This window comes from Salmo salar, chromosome ssa15 (genome assembly GCF_905237065.1).
Source record: "Salmo salar chromosome ssa15, Ssal_v3.1, whole genome shotgun sequence".
NCBI classification, from domain to species: Eukaryota; Metazoa; Chordata; class Actinopteri; order Salmoniformes; family Salmonidae; genus Salmo; species Salmo salar.
The window spans coordinates 95,788,782-95,810,736 of NC_059456.1; the positions used below are offsets into that span (position 1 = coordinate 95,788,782).

Below are 21,955 nucleotides of genomic sequence, written 5' to 3' on the forward strand. Positions count from 1 at the left end.
TTGAACGCTGAGCTGTAGTCAATGAACAGCATTCTCACATAGGTGTTCCTTTTGTCCAGGTGAGAAAGGGCAGTGTGGAGTGAGATTGAGATTGCGTCATCTGTGGATCTGTTGGAGCGTTATGCGAATTGGATTGGGTCTAGGGTGTCTGGGAGGATGCTGTTGATGTGAGCCATGACCAGCCATTCAAAGGACTTCATGGCTATCGATGTGAGTGCCACGGGGCAGTAATCATTTAGGCAGGTTACCTTCGCTTCCTTGGGCAATGGGACTATGGTGGTCTGCTTGAAACATGTAGGTATTACAGACTCTGTCAGGGAGAGGTTGAAAATGTCAGTGAAGACACTTGACAGTTGGTCCGCGCATGCTTTGAGTACACGTCCTGGTAATCCGTCTGGCCCAGCAGCTTTGTGAATGTGGACCTTTTTAAAGGTTTTGTTCACGTCGGCTACTGAGAACATTATCTAGAACAGCTGGTGCTCTCGTGCATCCTTCAGTGTTGCTTGCCTCGAAGCGAGCATAAAGGCATTTAGCTCGTCTGGTGTGTGTGTGTGTGTGTGTGTGTGTGTGTGTGTGTGTGTGTGTGTGTGTGTGTGTGTGTGTGTGTGTGTGTGTGTGTGTGTGTGTCAGTCACCAGATCTCAACCCAATTGAACACTTATGGGACATCCTGGAGAGGCGCCTGAGCATCCCTCCAGTAGAGTTAACCTTCTGTCTTATGTAACTATACCAAACATAACATACTAATTTCTTTGTCCTGGATTTACTTTAACTATGTTCCGTCTAGTCTATGAGACCAGTCTGAAATACAGGACAGATTCAGGTGGAGGGAAATAGGAAGACAACCAGACAATACAGAGAAGTGTTTACACTGATGTTAAAGCTCATTAGAGAAGTATCAGTGTCTCCCTCTGTCATTTCTCCCCATGATGACTAGGACCTCAAGTGTTTTCAGCTGCATCTGTGCGTTATTGATTTGTATGATGTATTAAAGGTAGCCTAGAGTCTAGGCTGAAAGAATATATATGATAGGATTACCAGGAAATAGAGCTATTGATCGGGTCAAGAAGAAGAAGCAGGCTTTACGTTATAGGTAAAGAGAGGATTCGAGGGCGGCAGGTAGCCTAGTGGTATAAATATGAACTTGATAGAACTAAAAATGCATGCATTGTCTAACATAATGTCCTAGGAGTGTCATCTGATGGAGATTGTAAAAGGTTAGTGCATCATTTTAGCTGGTTTTATGGTTTTGGTGACCCTGTCTTTGAATTGACAAAACATTACACACAACTCTTGTAAATGTACTGTCCTAACATACTCTAAATTTATGCTTTCGCCGTAAAACCTTTTTGAAATCGTAAAACGTGGTTAGATTAAGGAGATGTTTATCTTTCAAAGGGTGTAAAATAGTTGTATGTTTGAAAAATTTGAATTTTGACATTTATTTGGATTCAAATTTGCCGCTCTTGAAATGCACCTGCTGTTGATGGAGTGCACCACGGGGGGGACGCTAGCGTCCCACCTAGCCCATAGAGGTTAAGAGCGTTGAACCAGTAACCGAAAGGTCACTGGTTTGAATCCCAGAGCCGACAAGGTGAAAGATCTGTCGCTGTGCATTTGAGCAAGGCACTTAACACATTTAGCCAGTATTTCCCATGCTGGACTGAGTCTTTTTTCCCAGCAGGCATTAAATTGCATTCAAATATATAAATAAATTGTGCATTGCCAGGAATCCTAAATACACCAGTCCTTTCCAGAGCAAAATCTATGGCTCTGATCTTTCTATTCCAGCCCAGAAGGTGGCGATCATGCACTCACAGTTCGCTACCAACCGCCATTACACTCCACTGAAGAAGAACAAGGAAAAACGGAAGTCCTGTGGTATGTGCGTAGCAAATAAATAATATTTTTCACAGGTATTTGCAAGCTAATACATATTACGCTGGTGTGGAATTTGTAATGCTACTTTTGCCACATATACATATTAATTAATGACACGAATGCCTTCGACTTAGCCTCTAATAAAGTCCTTTATCGACTGCATGCTAGCCAGCTATTAACATTAAAGCAGCAATCAGCAGTTAAAACAATAACAAAGCTGAGAAATGTAACCACCCTCAAAATCAGAGATATAGCTATGAATGCAAAGGCTGACCATCACATATCAAACTTAGGCTAAATAGTGTTTACGTTACTCAGTTTACAAACATTTGGGTAAAACATGCTTAGATTTGGGGTTCTGATGGTGTACGACAGTTGAACTAATCTCAAGAATATATAGGTACATATCGTTAATTCACAAGTCCAAAAATGGATATAGCAACTGCAGATTGCCCCCTTTAACGTTACTGTTGACAGCGGTTGTAAATACATTTGTTTATTTAAAAATGTAGCAAAAGCAAACCTGTGGGATAACTTGCCATAAAGAGTGTGCGTGTGACCACCTCTCCCTCCCAGATATAGCTAGGTCAGTGGTCTTCCTCCTCCAGTCCAGATTGAGGAGATTGCCACCTGTCTTCCTGTCTGTCAGTATGTCATCCAGGACAGAACAGAGTTGCAAGTCTCTCCTATTTGGCTTGCTGCTTGTGCTGCTCTGTGAGGTGTTCTCGTTTGCACACGCAAGCAAGGTATGTTAATTGACGGGGCCATACTCACTGGTGTACAGTGTCAATTTCTGATGATGCTCACACAAATCATTAGCCTGGTCCCAGATCTGTTTGTGCTGTCTAACCAATTCCTGCGGTCATTGTCAGTTGGCAAGACAGCACAAACGGATCTAGGACCACACTCTTAGAAAAAAGGGTTCTTCGGCCATCCCCATAGACAGGTTGGTTGTTTAGCAACTATGCAGCGAAACAGACACAAAACAGACAGTGTTGGCTTAGATTGTTGACATGTTAAATATATTTCGACTCCAATGTTTATTGAAAACATAAATAAGTTTACACAATGAGCGCTTGTTGTCTCTCAAATACATTGTTACAGTTGTTGGTTAGCTAGCTAGGGAATTTTTGCCATATTAGCATAGATCTCAAAACAGACACGGTATCAAGAACAAGATAAAACTAGCTGAAACGAGCGACCTATGGTTCCCACATGGCAGCTTTAGTCATTGTTGCTAGCTATCTGACCATCCAGAATCACAACAACACACGGACTTCTGCCCCATTGGAGCACATTGTTTTCGTGACGTTGTTAGCAAACCCATTTTGGTTTCAGGTAGAACCCTTTTGGGTTTCATGTAGAACCCTCTGTGGAAAAGGTTCTACATGGAACCAATAAGGGTTCTCCTATGGGGACAGCCAAAGAACCCTTTTAGGTTCTAGTTATCATCTTTTTTTCAAAGAGTACAGGCTAACAAATCACTGTGTTTTGAAGACCCCCATGACGATAATGTTATTCTCTATGTTCACAGAGTTTTGAAGACGTGCGCTGCAAGTGTATCTGTCCACCCTACAGGAACATCACTGGACACATCTACAGCAGGAACGTCTCCCAGAAAGATTGGTGAGAAATGTTCTATCACATAGGTCCTATGCACATCATGCAGAATTCACAATCTGGTCTAACTCAGTCACTCATCTTTGTTCGCTCCTATTGTCTTCCACAGTACATTTAACTAGTTCTGCCAATGAGCCGTGGATTTAAGGTTCCCCCACTCACACAATTTGCTGATCGATGTCTTCATGTTTCAATGTAGTTCTGGAAAGAATGAATAAAAGTGTGAAGCTTACATCTTGGACTAACATAGAGGCAGTAGACTAATAATAAGAGACTAGTTATGTATAATGTGTGTACCTTTGTCTGTGCTCAGTAACTGCCTCCATGTAGTGGAGCCCATGCCAGTGCCAGGCCATGATGTGGAGGCCTACTGTCTGCTGTGTGAGTGCAAGTATGAGGAACGCAGCAGCAACACCATCAAGGTACTACTGACCCTTTACAATGACACACAGAGTTGATTTCAACTGATATTACCTGGTCAAAATTGGCAATTTTAATGCTAAAGAGACTATGGTGTAGGGAAGGAGTATGATATTCAACAAGTTACATCATTAGTAAAGGAACAGATTGTACCACGGTAATATCACGGTACCAATACGTCATGATACTTATGATACCAACATTTTAGAATACTGTAGTACCATTTCATATGATACTACCACATCTTTCAGCCCTTAGATTTACTCAGCCTCTGAGTGCCAGAGAGGAAAAACAACCTTTTTTCAATCTGTCGCGGATTTTATATCATTTAACAAACCATGTTGCGGGCTGTTTTGAACTAATCCCGGGCCACTAATTATTGGTTTGATAACAAACAAACTTGTTCAGTCATGTGTTTCTGATTATATTTTGCCCAATAGGAAATGAATGGTGAATAATGTATATTGTAAATTTGGAGTCAGTTTTATTGTAAGTAAGAATAGATGTTTCTGAACACTTCTACATTAATGTGGATGCTACCATGATTACGGATAATAATGAATGAATCGTGAAAAATGATGATCGTATCCCCAAAATCATGACTAAAGATCATACATTACCCCTAAAGAAATCTCTCACTGATACCAATAATACTTTTGGGGGTATGGTATTTGTGTCCTCTGTAACTTTCTCATTCATCATTATTCACAATTCATTCATGATTATTCCTTACCATGGTAGCATCCACATTGACGTAGAAGTGTTCAGAAACATCTATTCTTATTTACAATAAAAGTGACTCCAAAATGACAGAATACATTACTCACCATTCAGTTCTTATTGAGAAAAACATCATCCGAAACGCAACCAAAACAAACTGTATATGCATCCAACAAGTTTGTAGTGTCACAAGCTTGATGTAGTCATTGTGTGCTAGGAATATGGGACCGAATACTAAACTTTTGACTATTTTAATACACTATTAGTGAATTTGTCCAAGTACTTAACTTCTTTAAATGGGGGAGTAGATGCAAAAAGTGCTTTCATTTCTAAACAGTAAAATAATCCTGCAGCAACAGGATTTGAACCTTTAGTCCATAAATGTGCTTGATCGGTGATTAAACTATTAGCTAGACAATAGTAGGATTCATGAAAGTGCAGTACTGTTAATATAACTGTGGGGTTTCAGTGAATTTATGTGGCTTAGGAAAATTCTCAGCAACAAAAGTGATCAAATTAAGATCCTATATCTGTATGTATGAAAATGCCCTCAAATAAAAGGTGACATTCTGTATTGTTGCCAAGTATGAAACATTTGATCTCGAATCCAAAATGCTATAGTATAAAGTAAAATGTAAAAAATGTAGCTTCTCTGTCCAAATAAATGAGAGAACCAGACTGAGACCATTGTTCAGAAATGCAAGTTTTTATTTAGGCCTTAATGTTCATCAGTAAAATTCATTAGAATTTCATTAAGGAATGTGATGGCCAAATGTTGTACATTATCTCTGGCTTACTGGTAACTGATGTTGTACATTATGGCTGGCTTACAGGTAACTGTAAGTGTAGTAGAAGGTTCCACTACTCAGACCGCAGGTTACGCTGTGACTGCCAAACTGGACCTTAGTGGTGCAGGTTCCCAGGTGGTCATCAAAGTTTAGGTCCTTGTCCCAGATCTCGAACTTGAGGGAAGCACTGGAAGGCACATTCAGAAAGTTGAATACAGCACTCCAGGATGGGTTTTGAGTATCCTTGTGCCAGTCTGTCATGCCACCGGGTTCGCCACCACACCAAACCTTGACGTAGGGGTCAGGGTAATTACCAGCAGGGTCCCCTCGAAGGCCGCTGGCTTGAAGGCCGGACACCCTGACGTTTGCACCATGGACGCCAACCAGCATACAGAGAAACAGCAGTCCCAGAGAGAGGGAGGCCATGGCTTTCAGTAGGGGAAAGAAAACTAAGAGAGGGAAAAAATAAAAGGGAGGGGTTTAAATACATTTGCATGTCAACAGGATGACAAAATATAGCCTATTCAAGCCACATGAGAGTCAGAAAGAACCTAAGTAAAAAACACTAACTGTCTTCAGAGAAGAGGAGATACAACACTAACTGTCTTCAGAGAAGAGGAGATACAACACTAACAGCCTTCACAGAGAAGAGGAGATACAACACTAACAGTCTTCACAGAGAAAAGGAGATACAACACTAACAGCCTTCACAGAGAAAAGGACATACAACACTGACAGCCTTCACAGAGAAGAGGAGATACAACACTAACAGTCTTCAGAGAGAAGGGGAGATACAACACTAACAGTCTTCAGAGAGAAGGGGAGATACAACACTAACAGTCTTCAGAGAGAAGAGGAGATACAACACTAACAGCCTTCAGAGAAGAGGAGATACAACACTAACAGTCTTCACAGAGAAGAGGAGATACAACACTAACAGTCTTCACAGAGAAGAGGAGATACAACACTAACAGTCTCCACAGAGAAGAGGAGATACAACACTAACAGTCTTCACAGAGAAGAGGAGATACAACACCAACAGTCTTCACAGAGAAGAGGAGATACAACACTAACAGCCTTCACAGAGAAGAGGAGATACAACACTAACAGTCTTCACAGAGAAGAGGAGATACAACACTGACAGTCTTCACAGAGAAGAGGAGATACAACACTGACAGTCTTCACAGAGAAGAGGAGATACAACACTAACAGTCTTCACAGAGAAGAGGAGATACAACACTAACAGTCTTCACAGAGAAGAGGAGATACAACACTGACAGTCTTCACAGAGAAGAGGAGATACAACACTAACAGCCTTCACAGAGAAGAGGAGATACAACACTGACAGTCTTCAGAGAAGAGGAGATACAACACTGACAGTCTTCACAGAGAAGAGGAGATACAACACTGACAGTCTTCACAGAGAAGAGGAGATACAACACTAACAGTCTTCACAGAGAAGAGGAGATACAACACTAACAGCCTTCACAGAGAAGAGGAGATACAACACTGACAGTCTTCACAGAGAAGAGGAGATACACCACTGACATCCTTCACAAAGAAGAGGAGATACACCACTGACAGTCTTCACAGAGAAGAGGAGATACAACACTAACAGTCTTCACAGAGAAGAGGAGATACAACACTAACAGTCTTCACAGAGAAGAGGAGATACAACACTGACAGTCTTCACAGAGAAGAGGAGATACAACACTGACAGTCTTCAGAGAAGAGGAGATACAACACTAACAGTCTTCACAGAGAAGAGGAGATACAACACTAACAGTCTTCACAGAGAAGAGGAGATACAACACTAACAGTCTTCACAGAGAAGAGGAGATACAACACTAACAGTCTTCACAGAGAAGAGGAGATACAACACTAACAGCCTTCACAGAGAAGAGGAGATACAACACTGACAGTCTTCACAAAGAAGAGGAGATACACCACTAACATCCTTCACAAAGAAGAGGAGATACACCACTAACAGTCTTCACAGAGAAGAGGAGATACAACACTAACAGTCTTCACAGAGAAGAGGAGATACAACACTAACAGTCTTCACAGAGAAGAGGAGATACAACACTAACAGTCTTCACAGAGAAGAGGAGATACAACACTGACAGTCTTCACAGAGAAGAGGAGATACAACACCAACAGTCTTCACAGAGAAGAGGAGATACAACACTAACAGCCTTCACAGAGAAGAGGAGATACAACACTAACAGTCTTCACAGAGAAGAGGAGATACAACACTGACAGTCTTCACAGAGAAGAGGAGATACAACACTGACAGTCTTCAGAGAAGAGGAGATACAACACTAACAGTCTTCACAGAGAAGAGGAGATACAACACTAACAGTCTTCACAGAGAAGAGGAGATACAACACTGACAGTCTTCACAGAGAAGAGGAGATACAACACTGACAGTCTTCACAGAGAAGAGGAGATACAACACTGACAGTCTTCAGAGAAGAGGAGATACAACACTAACAGTCTTCACAGAGAAGAGGAGATACAACACTAACAGTCTTCACAGAGAAGAGGAGATACAACACTAACAGTCTTCACAGAGAAGAGGAGATACAACACTAACAGCCTTCACAGAGAAGAGGAGATACAACACTGACAGTCTTCACAAAGAAGAGGAGATACACCACTAACATCCTTCACAGAGAAGAGGAGATACACCACTAACAGTCTTCACAGAGAAGAGGAGATACAACACTAACAGTCTTCACAGAGAAGAGGAGATACAACACTGACAGTCTTCACAGAGAAGAGGAGATACAACACTGACAGTCTTCACAGAGAAGAGGAGATACAACACTGACAGTCTTCACAGAGAAGAGGAGATACAACACTAACAGTCTTCACAGAGAAGAGGAGATACAACACTAACAGTCTTCACAGAGAAGAGGAGATACAACACTAACAGTCTTCACAGAGAAGAGGAGATACAACACTAACAGCCTTCACAGAGAAGAGGAGATACAACACTGACAGTCTTCACAAAGAAGAGGAGATACACCACTAACATCCTTCACAAAGAAGAGGAGATACACCACTAACAGTCTTCACAGAGAAGAGGAGATACAACACTAACAGTCTTCACAGAGAAGAGGAGATACAACACTAACAGTCTTCACAGAGAAGAGGAGATACAACACTAACAGTCTTCACAGAGAAGAGGAGATACAATACACTGCTTTTCAACCAGTCGGAAATAATTAGATGAATTCCGGGCTTGTAAAATTACACCAAGGCTAATTATAAGCCTTCAACCATAACACCCACTAATAATTGTATTATTTTATCAAAATAGTTCAACCTGCTTTTATTTCAATAATCACTGATCTGGCTTTCAAGTGTGTCTATGAAAATGTCATTTTTGTTACAAATGTAACCAGAACCATGCACATCCACTAATAGTGAACAACGTCTGGTAGCAGTCTTTATAGAACATTAACACAGGTTTCAAACAGTTTCTCAAGCACAAGCCCACCGCTAGCGAGTAGCCAGCTAATCTTGTATATTTAAAGTCTAGCCAACTTGGATCTATTTGTTTGTTAACAAGGTAGAACAGTTGACCTGTTATGAATACACCCTCCTGTCTGTCTCCAACTGTTTAAACAGCATAGCCTGCGACCTACATGGATAAAAATGTGCTTATTTCTCAGAATGAGAACGTGTCAATTCCTTATACAAACATATGCGGGAAGTACTTTCTATTTGAGTGTTTACCAGCATTTGTAGCTTGAGTCTGATAATTATATGTACAAAACAGTTAATCTGGTAATACTTGCGGAATACAAAAATATATTTTTGGTATGTTTTCCAGTTTCTTGAAATACTTTATAAATGCAACTTATTTCTATGTGAAATGGTCTATTCATTCCTTTTACATTTTTGTAGACGCTCTTATCCAGAGCAACTTACAGTAAGTAGTGAGTGCATACATGTTCATACTGGTCCCCCGTGGGAATTGAACCCAACAACCTTAGCGTTGCAAGGTGTGTCCAAACTTACAGTGCCTTCGGAAAAATATTCAGACCCCTTGACTTTTTCTAAATGCTGTTACGTTGCAACCTTATTCTAAAATGTATTAAATAAACTAAATTCCTCATCAATCTAATGACAAAGTGAAACATCTGCAAATGTATTGAAAATAAAAAACATAACTTATGTAAATAAGTATTCAGACCCTTTGCTATGAGACTCGAAATTGAGCTCAAGTGCATCCTGTTTCCATTGATCCTCCTTGAGATGTTTCTACAACTTGATTGGAGTCCACCTGTGGTAAATTCAATTGATTGGACATGATTTGGGAAGGCACACAGCTGTCTATATAAGGTCCCACAGTTGACAGTGCATGTCAGAGCAAAAACCAAGCCATGAGGTGGAAGGAATTGTTCGTAGAGCTCCGAGACAGGATTGTGTCGAGGCACAGATCTGGGGAAGGGTACCAAAAAATGTCTGCAGCGTTGAAGGTCCGCAAGAACACAGTGGCCTCCATCTCATCATGGTGGTGGCAGCATCATGACCATACTTGAACCCGATCGAACAGCTCTGGAGAGACCTGAAAATATCTGTGCAGCAACGCTCCCCATCCAACCTGACAGAGCTTGAGAGGATCTGCAGATAAGAATAGGAGAAACTCCCCAAATACAGGTATGCCAAACTTGTAGTGTCCTACCCAAGAAGACTCGAGGCTGTAATCGTTGCCAAAGGTGCTTCAAGAAAGTAATGAGTAAAGGGTCTGAATACTTATGTAAATGTAATATTTCATTATTTTTTTATATTTTTTTTGCAAAAATGTTTTAAAAAATGTTTTAGCTTTGTCGTTATGGGTTATTGTGTGTAGATTGATGAGGAAAAAAACTATTAAGACAATTTAGAATAAGGCTGTAACGTAACAAAATGTGGAAAAAGTTGAGAGGTCTGAATACTTTCCGGGGGTCAAAACTTAAATTAAAAAAAAATAGATAGGATTTTTAGGCCGTATCGCCCTGTCCTATGCAGGTGGTTGCTGTTTTCATCAAATGCCATAATTTATCATCAATTTACACATGCATTTCTATTCTATTAAGTATTCGATAGTTCATTGTTTTATTAATTGTTCCATTCTTTTTTTTTTACATACAATACTAACTATTACTGCATTTGTAAATAACATGAATAATAAATAATATTATTTATATTATATAAATAGCAAATAATATATGAAATATCACCCTTCTTTTTAGATACATCCTTCCTTTCCTCTCTTTGTACCCCTGCATGTTTAACTTGTCAAATGTTTGCCTTAGCATGTCAGAAAGCTAAACTTGAATCCAAGCTACATTTATTTTCCATCCCCCCCCAGGTGACGATCATCATCTACCTGTCAGTGGTGGGCTCTCTGCTACTCTACATGTTGTTCCTGCTGCTGGTTGAACCTCTCATCCGTAAACATGACCCCTACATCCAACCCCTTCACAACGAGGATGACTCTGAGGTATATAAACAGATATACAGTGCCTTCGGAAAGTATTCAGACCCATTGACTTCTTACACATTTTGTTTTGTTACAGCCTTATTCTAAAATGTATTTAACCAAAAAAAATCCTCATTAATCTACACACAATACCCCAAATCATCAAGTAAAAACAGGTTTTTAGACATTTTAGCAAATTTATTAAAATTAAAAAAACATACCTTATTTACATAAGTATTCAGACCCTTTGCTATGAGACTCGAAATTGAGCTCAGGTGCATCCTGTTTCCATTGATCATCCTATAGATGTTTCTACAACTTTATTGGAGTCCACCTGTGGTACATTCAATTGATTGGACATGATATGGAAAGGCACACCTGTCTATATAAGGTCCCATAGTTGACAGTGCATGTCAAAGCAAAAACCAAGCCATGAGGTCAAAGGAATTGTTCGTAGAGCTCTGAGACTATTGTGTCGAGGCACAGATCTGGGGAAGGGTACCAAAAAAAATTCTGCAGCATTGAAGGTCCCCAAGAATACAGTGGCCTCCATCATTCTTAAATGGAAGAAGGATGAAACCACCAAGACTCTTCCTAGAGCTGGCCGCCCGGCCAAACTGAGCAATTGGGGGAGAAGGGCCTTGGTCAGGGGGGTGACCAAGAACCCGATGGTCACTCTGACAGAGATCTAGAGTTCCTCTGATGAGATGGGAGAACCTTCCAGATGGACAACCATCTCTGTAGCACTCCAGCGATCAGGCCTTTATGGTAGAGTGGCCAGACGGAAGCCACTCCTCAGTAAAAGGCACATGACAGCCCGCTTGGAGTTTGCCAAAGGTCACCTAAAGACCTCAGACCATGAGAAACACAATTCTCTGGTCTGATGAAACCAATATTGAACTCTTTGGCCTGAATGCCAAGTGTCACGCCTGGAAGAAACCTGGAACCATCCCTACGGTGAAGCATGGTGGTGGCAGGATCATGTTGTTGGGATGTTTTTCAGCAGCAGGGACTGGGAGACTAGTCAGGATCGAGGCAAAGGTGAACGGAGCAAATTACAGAGAGATCCTTGATGAAAACCTGCTCCAGAGCGCTCAGGACCTCAGACTGGGGCGAAGGTTCACCTTCAAACAGGACAACGACCCTAAGCACACAGCCAAGGCAACACAGGAGTGGCTTCGGGACAAGTTTCTGAATGTCCTTGAGTGGCCCAAGCAGAGCCCAGACTTGGAGAGACCTGAAAATATCTGTGCAGCAACCCTCCTCATCCAACCTGACAGAGCTTGAGAAGATCTGCAGAGAAGAATGGAAGAAACTACAGGTGTGCCAAGCTTGTTGCGTCATACCCAAGAAGACTCGATTTTGTAATCACTGCCAAAGATGCTTCAACAAAGTACTGAGTAAAGGGTCTGAATACTTATGTAAATGTGATAGTTTTTTAAATGTGTATAAATGAGCAAACATTTCTGTTTTTGCTTTGTCTTTATGGGGTATCGTGTGTAGATTGATGAGGATTTTAGAATAAGGCTGTAATGTAACAAAATGTCAAGCGGTCTGAATACTTTCCGAAGGCACTGTACACCGCACATAGGAAACAAACTCGGGAAGATATGGTGTATGCTTCTTAACATATGCAACACAATGTTACGTCTGTCGGGAGGCTGTGGGATGTGAGGAACAATTCTACTGGTTTGCTGGTTTCTGCGTCACTGATTAACAGGTGTGTGTAACGTCCTGTACACTCTCTCTGTCTGTCTGTCTGTCTGTCTGTCTGTCTGTCTGTCTCTCTCTGTGTGTGTCCCCCCCTCCCTTACAGGACATGCGGCCGCAGCCTGAGTGTGCTGCTGCTGCCCAGGGAGGCAGAGGTAACACGGTACTGGAACGGGTAGAGGGAGCCCAGCAGCGCTGGAAAAAACAGGTCCAGGAACAGCGCAAGACTGTCTTTGACCGACACAAGATGCTTAGTTAAACCTCAATGGCTGACTTCAGATCAGAGGCTAGAGTCACCTCCCAAGCTTCGTCCACATCTGCTACTGTTGTAGTGTCATTAGCTACATGTTGTTCTTCAGGATTTCAGTCCCTTTGCCATTTCAATACAGTCCCTGCACATTTAGGATCATTTATGAGCGTTATGGTAATTCTGTTTGGAACGATCGCTGGCCCATTTGTCCTTTGTTTCCAAAATGGTGGTTGCTGTCATGAGAATATAGATGTGTATCAAAATGAGGAGAATAGCTAAACAGCAAAGTGGAAGTAGTGGTTGCATCATCATCTCTGCATCATCTGCATGGAAAGACAAAACAGGAAATGGAACTGGATATATTACAATCACTTTATCCAAAATAAGCTTTTGATAAAATAGGACTGATTCAGAATATTTGTAATGTGCTAAGCACATTTTACAAATAATTTTCAATCCTCATTGTAGCATTGTTTTGTGAAGCTACCTCAGCGTACCGGATACTTTAGGTAGGCTGAATGCTTGTGAATGATAGGCTCACTGTAAATAGGCTGCCGGTATGTAATTGGTTACCTTAGTTATTAGCTGGTGCTAAGCCAAGTTCATTCCTTAGTTTAAGCACTGTTTATCATCAGAACCACTTGTGGTTCATTTTGCACTTCCTGGTGATATCCTTTGCACTTAAAGACACAAGCAAGGAAAAGGTATTCCTTTATTTAGCCATGTAATGATGATTGGTAGTTTGGCTGGCTTTGAAGAATTTGTTGTTGATAGGCTGTCTCTACCTGGAGTGGACACAGATGAGTGAAACCTCTGAGGATGCTAAATGTGATTGGCTTAGCTTGTAACAATCATTGTTATGTAGTAATTAACTGTAGAATCATTGGTTCATGTTTTTTGGAATCACTGGAATGCCAAATGTCTTTGTATGATTCCAGAGTGGAATATTGCAGTCAGTGGATTGTCTCACATTCTATTAACTAGCACTGACTGAGGCTCTGTGCTGTGTGCGTGGAGGGGCGACATTTCCAGTCACAGTCTGAGGTGAAGTTATGCTAGCCTGCTTTACCTTAAACACACACACACACATTGATAATTGATGAAAAGGTCTATTGAATTATTATTGAATTCATGTTTTAGCTGACGTATTTTAATGCAGATGTACTCTTAATTGACATTATTTTGAATGTAATTATCAAACTGAATATGGTAGGTGTTGTATGTTGATGTTAAAGACATATCAACTGATATGTGTGTTTTGATATAGGCTAGGATTTTATTACATTGTTTATTTTAGTTGGACTCTGTTCTGAGATCTTGCAATGTTGAAAGAATGTCTGTGTAATTGTCTACATCATGCTTGGAAAACAGTAAAAATGGCCCTTGGTTGAGCTTATATTTATCCTGTTGGAGTTATTTGGTGAAATCAGTGTAACATAGTTTGATTGAAGCTGCTTATGTATTTATAGACGTCACTTGAGTTACCTGCCGCCATATCCCTCATCTTCAGAGGTGCCTGTATGACTCATGACCACTAGATGGCCACACGGCACATTATGATGTGGAAATGGAAGTGGTCCTATGTTAGGTACGGTATTAACTGGAACTGGGCCCATGATCTATAATACCACACCGTGCACATTTAGTCAATTCAGCACTTAGCTTTAGTCAATGACCATAATATATTTTATCTTTGAGACTTAGAGAGCTGTTTTTTGTGTGTCATTTTTAACTAAGATTGAGGTGGAGAGAGTATTGAGGGTGAGTAACAGGGTAGTATTATGAGATGGCACCGGAGAAGAAGGCTGAGGTAGAGTAGCTGTAGACCACACTATCTACTTAGAGATTTACGCCATAAGCAAACAAGAAAACGCTCACCCAGAGGCGACGCTCCTAGTAGCCAGTGACTTTAATGCAGGGAAACTTAAATCTGTAAACTGCATTATTGGTTACGGGCTCGTAAGTAAGCATTTCACTAAAAGGTCTACACCTGTTGTATTCGGCGCATGTGACTAATAAAGTTTGATTTGACCATAATGTATTTTTTATCTTTTACTAAGAGAGCTGTTTTTTAACTAAGATTGAGGTGGAGAGAGTATTGAGGGTGATTAACAGGGTAGGGGTGGATGGGGAGTATTATGGGTGTGTCGTGTCTCTGACTATGATTAAATGAGATGACATGCTATTTTCAAATCGATTATCCAACTTTTAATTATTTGATTCAATTACTCAGGCAATAACTAACTCATTAGGACTCCTGGGGCACCACGGAAGCATTAGTTTATATAGAGCGGCTATCTCCCAAATCCACCCTTAATTAAAGATCTGAAGATCTTTTATATCAATTGCAGTCAATTATTAAACGTCACCTTATTCAGTCTCATTCTGATTGTCGTAAAGTACTTGGTTATCTGCACGAACCCTGGCTAACAAGTTGAATCAGCAATGCACAAATTGGCTTAGTTATTTATTTACTAAATACCTAAATAAACCACATAGAATTACATATATATACACAGGATAGATCATACATTGATTACTAATCATGTCATGAAAAATCCCTAGTGGGCTAACCCGATATGACGGCTGGTTACACGAAGGAAGGGGGTTGGGTTTGAATGAAAGAGCGGGAAGACTGAGGGACAAAGGAATTGGGTTTCTATCGGACCTTGAGAAGCTATGCTACCGTAAATACAGAATCTCATGCATTCTAATAACCGCCCATTCGGAAAAGGAAAATGCAAGATATATATTTACTCTGAGCTGCGCTTCGATAGATGGATCGAAGATGAAAGACTGGTTTGCCCAGCAGAGATTACCATTGTCCTTTGAAGAATCTTTCTGGTCGTAGTGTTGTAGAGCAGATACGTTGTAGTACCCTGTCGTTCTTCGGAGATTGTCTGTCCTTTCCTAGGCCACGTATGTTTACAGCTACAGCTGATAACTCGACGTCTAGGATGTATCACTTCTTCTTTAGTGAATAATAGTTCAAAGTTCATACCAAGTTGCCATAATCAGCTCGTGCTGTATTCTGGCTGGTCTAGTCGAAATTCACCATTCCACTGTGGTGATCGTCACCTCCACGTGATCTGGTCTTATGTAAATTTTGTTAGATAGAGTAGTCATTCAACAATTCGCAACCCCAGCTCACGCAGGGGTTTGCTTAGTCTGACTAGAATTGGGTCACGGGGGGCTTTTGTACTGGGGAAGAAATGGGCGTGTTTCATCCCGCTCCAACCAATGTCTGTTCACTTGAGCGTGGCCACTGAGTGAGCATAAGTTTACTTATGAAAACAATTGTCTTGTTTAGGAGGAAAAAATTAAATTCATCGTTTCACAAATAGTTTCATATTTACAAATTTAAATTGCACAACAATTCCATGTGAAACTAGAATGTGTAGACTTTCCAAGATACAATTTATGCCGTCCTATCATCAGATATAATGTCCCAGACAACATCTGATCTGACATCATATTCTTTAAGTACCAACGGACACTTCCAAGTGGTTGAGAAAGGGAAGTATTGTTCCATTCCCAAACCTTTTGATGTTACTATACTTTCTCTGTAGTAACAAAAGGGCTTTCCAAGAGTCCATTCTGCAGAGTGGTGAGAGAAGGGGGACAGGTATTTATGGAAAGGTCATAAACCTCACCCAACAGGGCAACATCATGACAGGTGGCTAACAGACAATTCTGAGTTCAATCTTGGTTTCATCAGATCTTGTTTCTCATGGTCTGAGAGTGATTTAGGTGCCTTTTGGCAAACTCCAAGCGGGCTGTCAAGTCTCTTTTACTGAGGAGAGACTTCCCGTCTGGCCACTCTACCATAAAAGCCTGATTGTTGGTGCTGCAGAGATGGTTTTCCTTCAGGAAGGTTCTCCCATCTCCACAGAGGAACTCTGGATCTCTGTCAGTGTGACCATCGGCTTCTTGGTCACCTTCCTGACCAAGGCCCTTCTCCACCGATTGCTCAGTTTGGCTGGGCAGCCAGAGATAGGAAGATTCTTGGTGGTTCCAAACTACTTCCATTCAAGAATGATGGAGGCCACTGTGTTGGAGGGTATTGGGGGTAGCTAAAGGTACGGGAGGGTCAGGGATATTGGGGAGGGGGGGATGGGGAGGCTGGGGATGGGTATAGGGTGGGGTTGAGAGTCAGAGAGGGGGATAGGGGTGGGGTGGAAGGTTGAGAGACGGGGGTGGAAGGGGGAAGCAGGTCAGAGCAGGGGGTCAGGGGAGTCCTCCTGAGGCAGCCTAGCTGCCCCCCAGACAGAGAGAGGTGTAACTGTCCCCCTACCAACCAGAGATCTAAAGAAAACCCTCATCTGTCAACATGAAGAAGTAGATGAAAGAAGGAGGTACTTGTAGCAGCTCTAGCAGAATTGTCTCAACACATGAAAAAGAAGAGAGGAGAAAAGAGGGATGAGAGACAAAGCGAAGGAGTTGTGGGCAGCACTTCTAGAACCCTCTGAGAAAAGAGGGAGGAGGAGAAATGAAGGGAATTGAAGGTAGAGGAGCACGCTGCAGCCCTGTCTACCCTCATGAAAGAGAAGAGGAGAGAGTGAGGGAAAGAGGTGTGGATGTTCTTTCTTGCCTTCAGTGGCCAGGGCAGGGTAACTTTTGCTTCTGTGACACAGTGCAGATGAAGGATTGATTCTACTATAGATTGCCAACCCAAACTAATCTACAGTATAAACGTTCTTCATCTGAACAGTACAGTGAGTGGGCAGCCAGGAACACAGAGGTTGCTTCCCAAACGGCACCACATCCCTACTGCCTATGGGCTCTGGTCAAAACCAGTGTTGGAAAAAGTACCCAATTGTCACACTTGAGTGAAAGTAAAGATACTTTAATATAAAATGACTCAAGTAAGCATTGAAAATGTAACAAGTACTTTTGGGTGTCAGGGAAAATATATGGAATAAAAAGTACATTATTTTCTTTAGGAATGTAGTGAAGTAAAAGTTGTCAAAAATATAAACAGTAAAGTACAGATACCCCAAAAAGTGACTTAAGTAGTACTTTAAAATATTTTTACTTAAGTACTTTACACCACTGGTCAAAAGTAGTGCACTATATAGGGAATAGGGACAATACCATTAGGGAAGCAGACAAAGACTATCAGCAGTCCTCTCAGGTTGTCATGATCTCACAGACACGGTCCGAGGTGAGGGGCTTTTCCACCCGTTCTAGTATTCTATTTCAATGACAGTTAGCTTGAATCTGAAGACAGGTTGTTGAGGGATGCCTTCCTCCTCTGGGGTTTCCTCCCTGCTTTTGGATCAGTCTCGCATGCTACAGCTGCCTGCTGGTTATACATTGGTGTATACATTTCATCTACATTATATTCATTCAACACTATTTCTCCTGGACAGAGGCAAAGGTTTGTCTTCAGTTCACAACTTTTCATGGTGAGATGGAGATGGATATTTCTGCCTTTAGATCCACTGCTTGTTTACATCATAACATATGGTTTGTGAGATGATTTGCCTGCTGATAGGATTTCCAACTAGATTAAAGATAATACATTTGTATTTCCATAGTCATGTTCTGTGATATTTTATAGGATGAAACATTCATGGTATGTTTAAAAGGAGGGCGCGACAGGCAGATTCATGGTCTGTTTAAAGCTGTTCTGATTGTAACATAATTACACTGAGTATACCAGAAATTAGGAACACCTTCCTAATATATTTTTTGTTGTTGTCAGATCTAGCTTTTACAACATTGGCAAAACCAACAAATAAAACATCTAAAAACATGTGTGACTTGATTTTCTTGTCTGCAAATAAATATGAAGCCAAGATCAATGAAATAAAAAAATTGAAAAAAACTGGAGTACTGTACTTTAAGACAAATTCACCTCCATCTTTCATCGAATCAGATGGCTTATTCATCACAAAACCATTTGATGTTGCCAATTATTTTAATGATACCTTCATTGGCAAAGTGGGCAAACTTAGGCAGGAAATGCCAACAGCGAACAGTGAGCCATCGTATTCACACATAAAAAAACTAATAATGAAAGAAAAGCATTGCAAGTTTGAATTTTATCAAGTTAGTGTGGGAGAGGTGGGAAAATTATTGTTATCGATCAATAATGACAAACCTCCTGGCATTGAAAAGTTAGATGAGCTACTGAGGATGGTAGCTGACTCTATAGCCACACCTACCTATCTGTCATATCTTTAATCTGAGCCTAGAGGAAAGTACTTGTCCTCAGGCCTGGAGGGAAGACAAAGTCATTCCGCTACCCAAGAGTGGTTAAGCAGCATTTACTGGTTCTAATAGCAGACCTAGCAGCTTACTGCCAGCTCTTAGTAAACTGGTGGGAAAAATTGTTTTTGACCAAATAGAATGCTATTTCTCTGTAAACAAATTAACAACAGACTTTCAGCATGCTTATGGAGATGGGCACTCAATATGTACTGCACTGACACAAATGACTGATGATTGGTTGAAAGACATTGATAAGATTGTAGGAGCTGTACTGTTAGAATTCAGTGCAGCCTTTGACATTATTGACCATGACCTATTATTGAGAAAACATATGTGTTATGGCTTTTCAACCTCAGCTCTGAATCCACAATATGGCAATCTATCTAATAGAACTCAGAGGGTTTTCTTCAATGGAAGCTTCTCTAATGTCAAACATGTAAAGTGTGGTGTACTGCAAGGCAGCTCTCTAGGCCCTCTACTATTTCCTATTTTTACTAATGACCTGCCACTGGCATTAAACAAGGCATGTGTGTCCATGTATGCTGATGACTCAACCATATACGCATCAGCAACCACAGCTAATGAAGTCACTGAAACCCATAACAAAGAGTTTTGCAATGGGTGACCAGTGAAAAACTGGTCATAAGCATCTCTAAAACTAAGAGCAGTGCATTTGGTACAAATCATTCCCTAAGTTCTAGACCTTAGCTGAATCTGGTAATGAATGGTGTTGCTGTTGAACAAGTTGAGGAGAATAAATAACCTGAGATTGTTACCTGAGATTGTAAACTGTCATGATCAAAACATATAGATTCAATGGTTGTAAAGATGGGGAGAGGTCTGTCCGTAATAAAGACATGTTCTGCTTTTTTGACACCACACTCCAAAAAGCAAGTCCTGCAGGCTCTAGTTTTATTTTATCTTGATTATTGTCCAGTCGTGTGGTCGAGTCCTGCAAGGAAAGACCTAGATAAGCAGCAGCTGGCCCGGAACAGAGTGGCACATCTTGCTCTTCCTTGTAATCAGAGGGCCAATATAAAATTCTATGCAATCCAGTCTCTCTTTGCTAAGAGTTGAGGAGAGACTGACTACATCAATTCTACTTTTTATTAGAAACAATGTGTTGAAAATTCCAAATTGTTTGCATAGTCAACTTTAACACAGCTTTGACACAGACACTTACCCCACCAGGAATGCACCAGAGGTCTTTTCACAGTCCCCAAATCCAATAAAGCATACAGTATTATATAGAGCCATTATTGCATGGAACTCCCTTCCGTCTCATATTGCTCAAATGAACAGCAAACCTGGTTTCAAAAAGCCGATAACGTAACAGCGCATGGCACAACGCCTCTCCCCAATTTGACCTAACTAGTTTGTGTGTATGTATTGATATGTAGGCTACGTTTCTCTTTTTTTAAATGTATGTAGTTCTGTCCTCCAGCTGTTCTTGTCTATTAATGTTCTTGATTATGTCATGTTTTGTGTGGACCCCAGGAAGAGCAGCTGCTGCTTTCACAACATCTAATGAGGACCCTAATTAAAAACCCCTCCAAAAATATATAATATCGTGAGATATCAATAAATACTAAGAAATATCATGAGTGAGTGAACCTAGCCAGTCCACCAGAGTAGTCCTTTCTGGAGTGCATCGCAGAACAACAGATGAGTTCGCTTGAATTGTGCTGAACAATATGATAACATATGCTGCAGAATAACATGACAAAGGTCATGCTGCTGCTGCTACTGCTACTCAATTGGAACACACAAGTTCTAAAATAGTTGTGTTTATTAACTGAAAATAATCAATCCACTGTCAATGGAATACGCAACATTTCTGAAGCAGGATTGACCCATAACTGGAGTTACCCCATATGTCTTGGACTGATTAAAAATAAATACCATGGGACACTTTCAAAGCCACTATCAAAAGCAGACATCACTTCCCCAAATCAATGGTACTCAGCTACTAATAACTTTATCCCCTAAATAAATTGTCCAAAAGTGATAATACAATTCATAAAGATTGGATAGGAACTTTCTGCTAGAAACAGATGTACCTAGACGTGCTACAGTAGAAACACATTATTAGCAAAGCCTAAGGTAATAATTGCTTTTCATGATCATTTTAAAGTGATGTTCACCAGTTGTCACCTCTATTTAGGTGATAAAATGATATTGGTCACCCTAATGGAGTTCCATGATTATCTCACGACAGTTTGTAATGTACTCGATGCAATTAAAGATCATTAAACAGTATAAAATAAGTAGGGTCCTGTATTTTGCACAGTCATGTGACATGCCTGGATTTTAACCTTCATCTAAAGCTTTTTCATCAAACTGTCCCCTTTTATTTTAGGTCAGATGGTCCAGCACCATCCTCAGACAATAGCTTTCATTTTTGGTGCATTCTCATTTCAAAATAACCCTTAAAATACATGATAAAATCTTGCTGTGGCAGATAATTGCGCAAAACACAGGGCCCAAATGTGTGTCTGCTCTCTTCATCCACCTCAAACTCGACAGGTTCTCCATCTCCAACACTGAGAAAGGTATTATACTGTTTTTCTCCAACACTGCAAAGGTATTTCCTTGGGTTGTTTTTCTTTATGGTTGTACATTGTACAAAAACCTCTTATTTGGTGCCATTCCTGTTGGTGAAACCAACTAGCCATTCCTGACTTGATACTACACTTGATCTTAGGCAAAAGGCAGAGAAATGATAACCATAGGCATTGCTGACATTGAACCACATCGTGAAGAAGTGAAACAACCAGAACAACTCAGTTTGGATCCAAGCTAGTTCGACTTGGGGGGAATCAGATGACATCCGACTGGCAATGAAGCAGACATCAAATGAGACCTAAGGCTTTTC

The 21,955-nt window shown here is 40.8% G+C and overlaps 2 protein-coding genes across 4 annotated transcripts; one reads left to right on the forward strand and one right to left on the reverse strand.

The window, feature by feature from the left end:
- Positions 1-1,816: 1,816 nt before the first annotated feature.
- Positions 1,817-14,260, forward strand: LOC106572715 (proton-transporting V-type ATPase complex assembly regulator TMEM9). Of its 3 annotated transcripts, none has more exons than XM_014147144.2 (6): positions 1,817-1,880; positions 2,457-2,626; positions 3,415-3,506; positions 3,814-3,922; positions 10,794-10,925; positions 12,721-14,260. In XM_014147144.2, exons 2-6 carry the CDS (start codon positions 2,531-2,533, stop codon positions 12,871-12,873), a joined length of 582 nt encoding a protein of 193 aa, XP_014002619.1. In that variant the 5' UTR covers positions 1,817-1,880; positions 2,457-2,530; the 3' UTR covers positions 12,874-14,260. The 3 variants fall into 3 exon arrangements, with proteins under 3 accessions (XP_014002619.1, XP_014002620.1, XP_014002621.1); XM_014147145.2 differs by having other exon boundaries at positions 1,852-1,915; XM_014147146.2 differs by having other exon boundaries at positions 1,852-1,884.
- On the reverse strand, positions 5,326-5,901 carry LOC123727346 (perforin-1). Its single transcript, XM_045696339.1, has one exon. The coding sequence runs from the start codon at positions 5,852-5,854 to the stop codon at positions 5,468-5,470; it is 387 nt and encodes a 128-aa protein (XP_045552295.1). The 5' UTR covers positions 5,855-5,901; the 3' UTR covers positions 5,326-5,467.
- Positions 14,261-21,955: the final 7,695 nt, after the last annotated feature.